Below are 10,335 nucleotides of genomic sequence, written 5' to 3'. Positions count from 1 at the left end.
TTCGATATCGTTTCGTTGGCGGTTTTCAATTCGAATTTCGTGTTTGTGCTCGCCGCAGTGGCCGTAATGCTGGAAATGGGCAAAACTGCATTTGATAATTACGAGTACCTCGAGCGCGGTGATTCAACAAAGGCGGCGACCACTGGCTGCTGGCTGCCTTTCCCGTCGATGCCGGGTAAATAACCAAAATTACAAAACCACTGCCACCGACTGCGCCAAAGAATTTGTGTCACAAGTTGCACAATGCCCAAAGACACAAAAACACCAAGACACCAGACTAGCAGACCAGCGGACCACCGAACACCGAACACACGGCGTATGAGCAACGAGACGGCGACGGCAATTGCGATGGCGAACAAATACCCAACCGCCAAAGAAGTAAAACTGCAATTTGCAAGCGTTACATAAGTCGACTGGGCGACTCTGTTCGACCGGCTTGGCAGAGCCGCCTTGACGGAAGTCGGCAAAACGTAGTTCCAGGGGAAAATCGCTTTTCCAAGAGCATGAAATTAGCTGAATAAATTTGCCACAGACAGGCCAAAATGCGTATGGCGCTCAAACATGGTCATCGTCCAGCCGACGAAGTATGTGGAGTAAGCCAATGAGTAAATTGGCCAACTCGATTATGGTAGTTGAACCTGGATCGGAAGTGTAATTTCATCCAAATGTAATGGTTTTCAGCCGTTTAAAAGGCTTATCTGTCAACAGTCTTTATTCGCTTAATGTGCAAATGAGGTGTAAATAAATGAAGAGGTGAAATTACGAAATACAATCATGTTAATGGGTTACAATTGAAATAGTCGATTCGTCTTTTACTTTATACAATATATTTTTTTCGAATTCATTCGTTTTCTTTTCCTTTTGTAAAATTTAAGTGATTAAAACTTGAGGGTTGATGGTTGGTTATGTAACAACATCCCCTTGAATTCAAGAATTTCCCTTTTTTAAAAAGTGCGCACTTGCCCATATAGTGGTCTCTTTTTGATTTAATGCGTATTCAGTCACTCTTAATGTTGTCCCTTTCACTCGTTGTATGTACAGTGTGCTCCCTCGCACATCTCTCTGAGTATCACGGCAGATGGCGCACTGCAATAATACCAACAGCCATCTTTTGAGTATTTGATGTTGTTATAAAGCGACATCTACGTGGCACATTTAAGCACCAAACACTGTACAAGGTTTTATGGCAAGCCAAACCTTTTATGCTTTCCCTCAAATCTCTGACTTTAGGACAAGTAAACCATAAGAAATTTCATTGTTAGGGAGCTGTAAAATTATTGCAATATATGTATATTTTATATATACATATATAATATTTTTTAATATATTCTTATTTTTGCTGTTTTTCTGGCAAAGGTTTGTGAAAACTGCATCGCAGAAATAACACAATTAAAAAAGTGAGGCATCCTTACAGACAGAGCTGCACAGTAGAACTGCGGAACTAAAGTGATATTGAAATAAGCTATTCGTCACCGGCCACTGCATTAATAAAAGTGACTAATAAGTTATCTCTCTCAGAGATGATTAGTTTGGCAATCAATTATACACTCTTAAATTTTCGAGTAACAGGTATATTCTGAATTGTAATGTCTGATAATAATAATTTCCTGCGCTCTAATGTATATCTTTTTTTAGTATTTGCTTATATATGTGTGCTCATTATGGATAATTGTTGTTCTCCTCAGTCTAGTCCTAACAAACATTAGCCAGATTTGGAACGTATGTATTAATGAAGTGGTTGGGATCGCAGCAGAAGGTGAATCCAGTGCCACTTGCATGCAAGGATGGGGGGCAGGTGACAACGCGACAGAATGAGAATGGATTGGTGTCCCAGCCATTGTTGGAAGTCACAATCACAGTCTTCCGCTTGGTGCTGAAGTTGTGAACGATCTTGTACAGCCACCTGGGAACGGGGTTCTTCTTCGGAGCCAGGTAAATCGGAGTCCGAAGATTTTGCTTATTGTTCAACTCGAGGACGCCCAAGGCTCCGGTGCAGACGTTCTGGATTTGGTGCTGATCGCGCACCCAAGCCTCCACGGTCTTCCAGTTGCCGCGATTGAAGCTGTAGTACTGAGGCACAACGTTCAAGTACTTGTTTGTCGCCCGCATGACCGTGGGAAAAGTGAAGTCCGCGACCGGAGTGAGATGTCCTCGGTCGAAGGAGAGACTGTTGGCAGAAAGTATGTAGTTTTGCTTGGGTCCCAGGAGTGTCTCGAACCGATTGTAGATATTTTTCTGCTGAAAGGTTGCCTCGTCTGCAGGAGAGATGATCCCATCACGATCGAAGGCGGTAGGTGGACGAATGGAACCTGCATACGAAAAGAAGTTTTAGCTTTGAGGAAAAAGAAATATTATTTAAACTTACTTAAGTATGTGGGGTAAACCTTGGCGATGGAGAAATAGGCCGTCATTGTTGCGCCGTCGTAGCAGTTTCTATAGAGCTCCAAGAAAGTCTTCTTAAACCAGAAGCCCACATGGTACATAGTGGCACCACAAGTGGAATCCCTTGACGTCTCAACCGATGCTGGAATTGCCACAGTGCAATTCTTTTTGGGCAGATCTGGATAAAGTCGACCGTTCCACTGACAGGTGGTGGTAAAGACGGCTTCATTGCCACCGCAAAGCAAACTTATTTGCTGATAAGTTCCCAGCCGATCCGTGAGCAAAAGTTCGTAGCCGTTTTTACCATAATAAGCAAAAATACGATCGGTCCATGTGTCAGCCAAGCGCAGCTGACAATCGCCTTGGACATCTCCTGAAACTGAAAAAGGATTTTTTAAGTAGTGATTTGCTATAGAAAATCCTTCGCTCACATAGGAAAAGGCTAAGAATAACGATTAGTCCTCGCAGTTCGAACATCTTTACAAGAATGCTTAACGGCTGAACTGGGGATCGCAATTTAAACTGTTGAGGAGGAAACCTCCGACTTCCGATAAGATAAATAATTGAATCACCATCAACAAAGGGCAAATTGCTTTTGGTTGCATCTTATCTCGTTGTTAAATTAATTATTAAATATTGAATGTCGTGATATAAATTGTTCAATCAATGCACTTCTGAGAATAATATTTCTTAAAGTAACCTCTTCCTGATATAATTGATAAGGGGAGGTGAATTAAACTCTTCAAAACTTCTTTTTTTCGATTTTGTATACTAGTAATTCTTGCTGCATACTTTTGGGATAAGCTTTCGAACATCTTGGCCTTAGCTATCTGCTTTTATTAACTTTGAGGTTGCCATTTGGAGTGAGTGGGGTTGGGCGGCAGGATCATTAACTGGAGCCGATTGCATTAAATGTATATACACTCGACAAACTGATGGCCAGTTTGAACTGCATCAGTGCCCCGAGTCAGAGAATCGGGCAAACTCGTCGCAGCGCAGCACGCCCGCATAAACATGACCTGATTGATGTTGGTTTTAGTTGGCCATTTATTTGTTATTTGCACGTTACATGGCAGCTGCAGCGGAGAAGGACGAAGGACCCTGGACGAAAGCCAGCCGTTAGCCATGGCCAAACGATACCGATACCACTACCGATACCCACGGCAGAGAGGGCCTAATGGACGAGGAGTTGGCACATCCTTAAAGTGCCCTTCTGTCCGCACTCTTGGCTTTAAATGGAACGGGCGAGTGCTGCACATTCAATTTGTCACATGCCAGGCCACCGCATATTTGGACGAAATATTTTCGAATGTGTCACAAATTTTACAGAGACGAGGGGGAGGGGGAGGGGGAATATAAGGGCCCCGCCCACTGGCGAACATGAATTATGCTTATCCACGTGTTATGCACAATGGCTGGCCGACCTTCCGTCGGCATTGCCACAACCTAATATTAATTTGCTGATTTATGGTCGCCCGGCCACCACAGCGAGGCAACTATAAATTTTAATGAAAATTTAATAAATGCGTTGGCCAGAGTGAGAGAGTTTTTGGCTGGCATTGTTAACGTGGAAATTTAAGCAATTATGCGATGGTGTTGCGGCTTTAAATGGCGAGCATTTCAATGCAGTGCCCGCAATAACAAGTCATTAAAAATAAACACGAGCCCCTGCAAAAGCGAATGGCTGAGAGCCGAGAGCTGAGAGCGGAGTGCTGGCCAAAACCGCCGACCCCGCAGAAGTGAAGCCTCTTCACAGCAGCCGCAGAAACAAACTGGCAGTCCGGCGAACTCCGAACCCACAGACAGAACTCTGAGTCTGAATCAGGATCTGAACTAGAGACTCTCTACTCTCGACCCTCAGACGGTCGATACAAAATGGCTAAATATTTTATGCCACTGCTATTTTACGCTTGTAAATCAGAGCGGCAGCCACAGGCGGACAGACGTTTCGGTTCTGGCCGGCGAAACCGAAAACTGAAAACCGAAAAGTTCGCATCGGAAAGCTGGCAAAATAGTTGGGCTCCAGTTGCAGCTTTTCGGGGCTTTGCCAACCTGGCAGACCGCTTTGCATGTGTCTCCGGGATTGGAAGTGTGTTGGTGTTGCTCCGACATTGGCCAGACCTGTTTAATATTAAAATCAAATTCCTCGAGATAAATTTTGTTTTGGCAGCCCGAACGTCTGCCGTCAGACAGACAGGCAGACAAATATTTGCCAAACCTTTGGAATTTCGCATTGAATTATTTACCGTGCTAATGCAGCTGCCGCAAGTTAACAGCAATAATAATAAGATAAACGCTCGTAAGCGATATGCAACAGACTGAGCGTCGTAAATTAAATTAATTGCATTGCAATCCACATGATAATTTAGACGCCACAAGTCACAGGTGTCGAAAGGCATACGATTCAATCTGCAGCGAGGCAGAATGCCAGGAAAAACACGCCGCTGGCAGCAAAAGGACTTTGTCCTATCAAAAGCAGAGAACAAAGCTTTGAGCTCCGTTTGCTTTCCTTTTTCGCTTCTCCAATCCATGACCTGTTTGAGCTGAGCGGCAAAACAATGCCGGCTGACAGGCGGGCCGTAATGGATATCGATATTTTTCAGATAGTTGCTGGATGCTATGAGCCCTGTTCCCGGTTTCAGTTCCATCAAAGCAGCCGCCTGCCTGACAGTCGCTACACTCCTACGACCCTTCGTGCTGGCTTGCAGCGATTTTAACAAACAAATCAATTTATTTGCCAGATTACAATTTACGTGACTCAGTTACAAATTGCTTTATTTATTTAGCACAGCACAATGAATAAACCAGGGCGAAACAGGGGGTCTCCTGGCTGAAACAAAACGTTGCCGGGCAAATACATCAATTAGATACATAGAAGCCGACTAATGTAATGACTAATTGAGTACACGATATGTTCGCATGCAACGCGGCCCAAAGCAGGAATTTCCAGGCCTTAAAACAATAAATTAGTCCTTGACATGGAGCCTTTTTTTGTGGAAAGAAAGTGTGCATCCTGAATGGGGGGCATAAAAAAACAAACCTAAAAATGATTCCTATGAGGAGAGGTATATGATTATATGTAAGGGCATTTTGGTTCGGCGATAGCCCCTTGATTTCCTCTTCGATCCAAAAAATGTAAGTGTACATTTTCACAGTGGGCAGAACAGCCTCAAAATCAATAAGCGTTGCGGCGCAAACAAACCAAAGCCGACGCCAACCATCTATGAATTCCAATTCATCAGGCCCAGAACAACAATTAAAAAGTGGGCGAAGGAAAGCCAAACAAAACAAAGGGGCGGAGGTCGAAGGGGGAGGGAAGGGAGCGGGATAAATAATGGAAAATAAAGAGAATCGATCTCATTACTTAGCAACGGGCGGGAGCACAAAGCCAGTTGAAGTGGCCGTAAGTTTAATAACAGAAATGCTCAAAACATAAGCCACAAAGGCGGAAATCGCACAGAAATGTCCAGCGGAGGCGAACAGGAGGAGAGTCTGCAAACCCGAAACCCAGCAGAACTCAATCAGGCATAAAACATTAAAAGCTCCCCAAGTAGCACGAAAGAAATGGCACAGCAATCGCTCGAAAGAAAGAAAAATGTCTGAGTGGAAGAAGGACTCGCAGGGGGGGAGGTCCTGCCACTCCCCTAAAATGTCTAAAGGGGCACGGGGCAATGGGGCAAGTAGGAAGGGAGGAAAAGCGAGGCAGGAAAAGCGAGGGAAGCGGAAGCAGTGCAAGTTAAACTTTGCAGCAACGGACTCCATCTTTGAATTAGTGAATTTCCGGCGGCAGCAACTGTAGCTGGTAGAAATGTTTTAATTCTGTTTCTGTTTCTATTTCTATTTCAGTATTTTTTCTGCAATCTCTGTTGCTGTTGCGTTGCAACAATCGCCGGGCCAAAAGGGAAAGCGTTCCATCTATCTGCCGGTCATTTATGTTTGCGTCGGTTTTAGTTTTTGTTCCACCGGCTCTTGGACAGATTGAGTTATTTTTTCCTGCAGCAAAGCCAAAGGGTCAAAGGAATGGCCGAGCTCGCTTTGACTGCGATAAGCCGCGCTCCCACTCGGCAAATGTTGAATCAGAATCCCGTGCAGTCGGCCAAGTTAAGTCAATGGCATCAGCCACAGTTGGTTTATGCCCCCCTGCCCCTCTCTCCTCTCCCCATAGAAACACGCACCAAAGGCAGCCGCAGCTATCAACATGCTGGCCCGCAAATCGATTAACTTTGGCTTCTTAATTAACATCTTTTGTGGTCGGACCAGTGTGTGGGTCCACTGGTGAACTCCCGACATGTTGCTTGAATAAATTACGTGCGACAAGCCGCAACATGTTAATCCCACATCCACACAGCCTCGCCCGATATTCCATATGCACAGCCATCGCTCATTTAACTGCTTATCAAGAATGGATATACTATATATCGTACGCCGTATATGTATATGGATGGGCATCGGCATTGGGCTTTGGAGTCCTGTCATGCGGTTGCTGGTCTCGTGTCACCGGCCATAATAACAATAATAATAATACGTAATACGTAATTCGGTGGGCTTAATTTATGCAATGGCTCCTGCTACGGCGGGGTTCATGGCACTTCCCGAATTAGGCCATGTCGCTGGGAATTAGTCGGTTCGCCGCCAGATGGATCGGAGTGCAGAGCCCAAATTGTTTGCGTTAAATAATGCATTAAATTAAATGGCCATTGCCGATGCCGTTGCCGTTGCCGATGCCGATGCCGAGACTCCAGTGCAAACAGCTGCGAGCAGCAGGTGAGAGCGGAGGCTCCACAGGATCCGAGAAAAATGCCGCACACAAACAGACCGAAATGCAGTTGCAGCCAAAAACCAACAGCCAACGACCAAAAACCAAACCGAAGCAACCCAAAAGCCGAAACGCACAGGCAAACCCGCAAATTGCATACAAATGAAGCAATTTGCACTTGAGGCTGCCTGCCTTCCAGGCGAAATCAATTTTCAATTAAGAATTGCATATTTTTGTACACAACTATATACGTACTATATATATACGTATTCTCGTATAGGTATGTACGTATAAAAGTTGCACAGGTTTGCACACTTTACACACACTTTACACATTTTGACTCGTGAAGCTTGGCGCGCGCTGGTTTAATTGGAAAATCAAATTAAATTTCGAGGCTTAAGCACATTACGTATACGCCACGTTGGCCGCACATAAAACTTCCCTTCGCTCGCTCGCTGTCTGTCGGTGCAAGTTAAGGCATTTTTAACAGCTCCAACTCAGCTCAGCTCGGTTGAGTTGAGCTCCAAGTTCCCAGTTTTCAGCTCTCAGCTCTCTGCTCGCAGCTTCCAGCTCCCAGCCATTCGCATCCGCATCCGCAGCCGCACTTTTAGCCATCGGCTGTTGCTGCCCTAAAAGCTTTGCCCCATTTGCAACAACAACTAAAAAGCAGAAGAACAACAGTTACAATAATGGCAAACCCAGGAGATAAAAAGATAATATCCATTTGTCTGTTTGTTGGTTCTCGGCAGCAGCAACAACACAAACAACAAACAACAAGGCCAAAAGGAGCGGCAGGAGCAACATTTTAAGCGGATTTCGCTCTGCTGGCTGTCAACTTTTGGTCAGGATCGACCGCTCCGTCCATTTTAATTGATTTGCATGGAACATTTCGGGTGGCAGATGGTTTTTCGGCTGTGGGTGTGGCCAGTGCGGCTATTGGTTTTAGTTTTCAGTTTTTCGGTTGCGATGGCTGCACATTTTCGCTGATTTGCCGATTTGAATGGGACGCGAGACCCAAATGTCCAAATGAGACCCCAAAGTTGAGTTGTTCCACGGCAGGAGACTCTGATTAAATCGAACCGCCATCGAGGCGTAACGCGAGCAACTCTAATTGGAATGGATCGGCCGGAAGGAATGCTAATGTGGCGCATAACTTTGCATTCGGCTGCGCAAACACATTTGTCATCCGACGTCAGGGCTTTATTATAATGTCATCACGGCTGAAAGTGTCAGCCATTAAAACCGAACATCATCGTCTATTTAGAGCGGCTTTTGTTGCCTTTGTTGTTTCTGCTCGCTCAGCGAGTGTGTGAAAATAAAAATCCACATCGTTAAAAATTTGCGCAGCGCACCGACATATTGGCCAAAGTATTTCATCAAATTGAATTCAATCACGTGCCAATGATCAATCGATACTGTCAGCGCAAAACACAATGCCACCAATGCGAAGCCCTTGCTGGAAGCTGGATTGCAGCCCTCAGTTCGCTGGGGTCGACTTTGCTTTACTCTCGGCACGAGCTGATTGAATGACTTTTGACATTAGTGCACAATGTCGTTAATCAAAATGCTTTCGATTTGGGCCCAACTCCAGTCTGCGTATCCAGCAGCCAGCAGCCAGAATCCAGAGTCCTGAATCCAGAATCCAGAATCCAAAATCCCAAATCCAACAGCCTAATGCCTGGCATGTGTCGAATGTCAATGGTCGGGTGGCAATCGAGGAATGGGAGCTATGCGACCTATGCCCACAACGTGGCACCCACAAACCACCCACCCACTTGCCACGCACCTACACTAATTCAATGAGATGGCTCACACAGACAGCAGTGGCATTATGACATGCCAGGGAATTCCATTTAGCGACCTTGAAGTGATTTTTGGCCAGCCGAATGTGGGGCCACTTCATTGAAATCGCCGCCCATTTGGGTGCTAGCTGCGCCACTTGGCTGTTTGGTTGTTTGGCTATTTGGTTATTTGGTTGTCGGGGTGTGCGTGCTGCAAAGTTAATTCTAGCACAATAAAAATCTGTTTTATGGCGCCGAGTGTGTGCCTGCTCATTAAGCATCTTCCGCTGGCAAACAGCTGCGAATGTGTGAGTTGTGCGCAGGCGGGGGGAAACCGGGGGTAGCGGGGGAATCGGGGGTCGTAAGCGCACTCTTATGTAAATGGAGCTAGGCACGAACTGAGGGGTTGCTACTGCTGTTTATTTCCTGTGCACTGTGAGGAAATCCAGTTCTTACTCCGCAGATAAAAGTACTTATCCCAAAAGTATACAAGAACTTTTATTTAACTGAAGTGATTACCAATTTCTTTCTGTTGCTTATGCAAATAATCAAATTAGGAGTTTAAAGTCTTTTATTTTAGATTTTTGAACCCCATTATTGCTAATCCTTTTCTTCGTGTGCATGTTTGTGTGCTCGTCTGCCGTCCGCTGTCTGCACGTTCTGCGTGGTGCATGCATTTCGTAGTAATTGTGTAAACAACCTCACACACGCTCGTACAACAGACACTCCCGGGTGGCCATATGCCTGCCCCACCAACCCACCAACCCACCGCCCTAATGCCCCTTGAACCCTAAGCCCCACTAAGCCCCCGCCCTCCTCGACTTGTTGTTGGTACTCCTTAGTCAAACGCATAATTATGTCACGTAAGTTTAGAGCAGTTAACTGTGATGTTGCAATTTAGTAGCAATTCACGCTCAAGTCTGCAAGGAGAGACTCTGCTGCAAGAACGACCCGCAAGTGGCCTTTAGTGTTTTACGGTTGACAGGCTGTCAGCTTGTCGGAGTCCATGTCCTGGCTGGAGTGTCGAGTTAATATGACAGAGCCTTGTTTGCCGGTCAGCGGTGAGAGCGCTCATACGCCCCATTGGCCGCTCGACTTTTCCAGCCGTTTTAATTGAGCTGAAAATCACTTAGTCCACTTGTGGCAAAAACGAAACCATTGCCAACGACACTAAGCGAGAATCGACGAAAAAAGGAGGAGCAAAGTGGGACAGACTTAAGTGCACACCAACCAGAACCAACCTGGCAGAACGGAGACGCAACATCCATTATTGCGGTCATTATGCACCTGCAAACGGTGAGACAGGCAGCATGTGTGCCTCGCCGGCGGATGGGTTCGTGAATGCTCTCATTTGGTTAGGCAGGCGTGCGGAGTGGGCTTCTATTTGGTGGCATTGCATTGCCGCAGTTGGTGAGC

The 10,335-nt window shown here is 45.7% G+C and overlaps 1 protein-coding gene across 1 annotated transcript; it reads right to left on the bottom strand.

The window, feature by feature from the left end:
- Nucleotides 1-1,555: 1,555 nt before the first annotated feature.
- On the bottom strand, nucleotides 1,556-2,867 carry LOC108102280. Its single transcript, XM_017207031.1, has 3 exons — nucleotides 2,814-2,867; nucleotides 2,366-2,761; nucleotides 1,556-2,309 (listed from the first exon to the last, which is right to left on the bottom strand). Exons 1-3 carry the CDS (start codon nucleotides 2,857-2,859, stop codon nucleotides 1,693-1,695), a joined length of 1,059 nt encoding a protein of 352 aa, XP_017062520.1. The 5' UTR covers nucleotides 2,860-2,867; the 3' UTR covers nucleotides 1,556-1,692.
- Between the last annotated feature and the right edge of the window lie 7,468 nt (nucleotides 2,868-10,335).

Source organism: Drosophila ficusphila, unplaced genomic scaffold (genome assembly GCF_018152265.1).
Source record: "Drosophila ficusphila isolate 14025-0441.05 unplaced genomic scaffold, ASM1815226v1 contig_791, whole genome shotgun sequence".
NCBI classification, from domain to species: Eukaryota; Metazoa; Arthropoda; class Insecta; order Diptera; family Drosophilidae; genus Drosophila; species Drosophila ficusphila.
Note: the sequence above shows the minus strand (reverse complement) of the source record. Positions and strands in the feature narration are given on the sequence as shown.

What these genes read in the sequence shown, in the direction of transcription:
- LOC108102280 (XM_017207031.1), bottom strand. Translation starts at nt 2,859, where the DNA reads ATGTTCGAACTGCGAGGACTAATCGTTATTCTTAGCCTTTTCCTAT. An exon ending in TATTCTTAGCCTTTTCCTAT is followed by an intron (nt 2,762 to 2,813) that starts GTGAGCGAAGGA and finishes ATCCTTTTTCAG; the next exon opens with TTTCAGGAGATGTCCAAGGC. An exon ending in GGTTTACCCCACATACTTAA is followed by an intron (nt 2,310 to 2,365) that starts GTAAGTTTAAAT and finishes TTTCGTATGCAG; the next exon opens with GTTCCATTCGTCCACCTACC.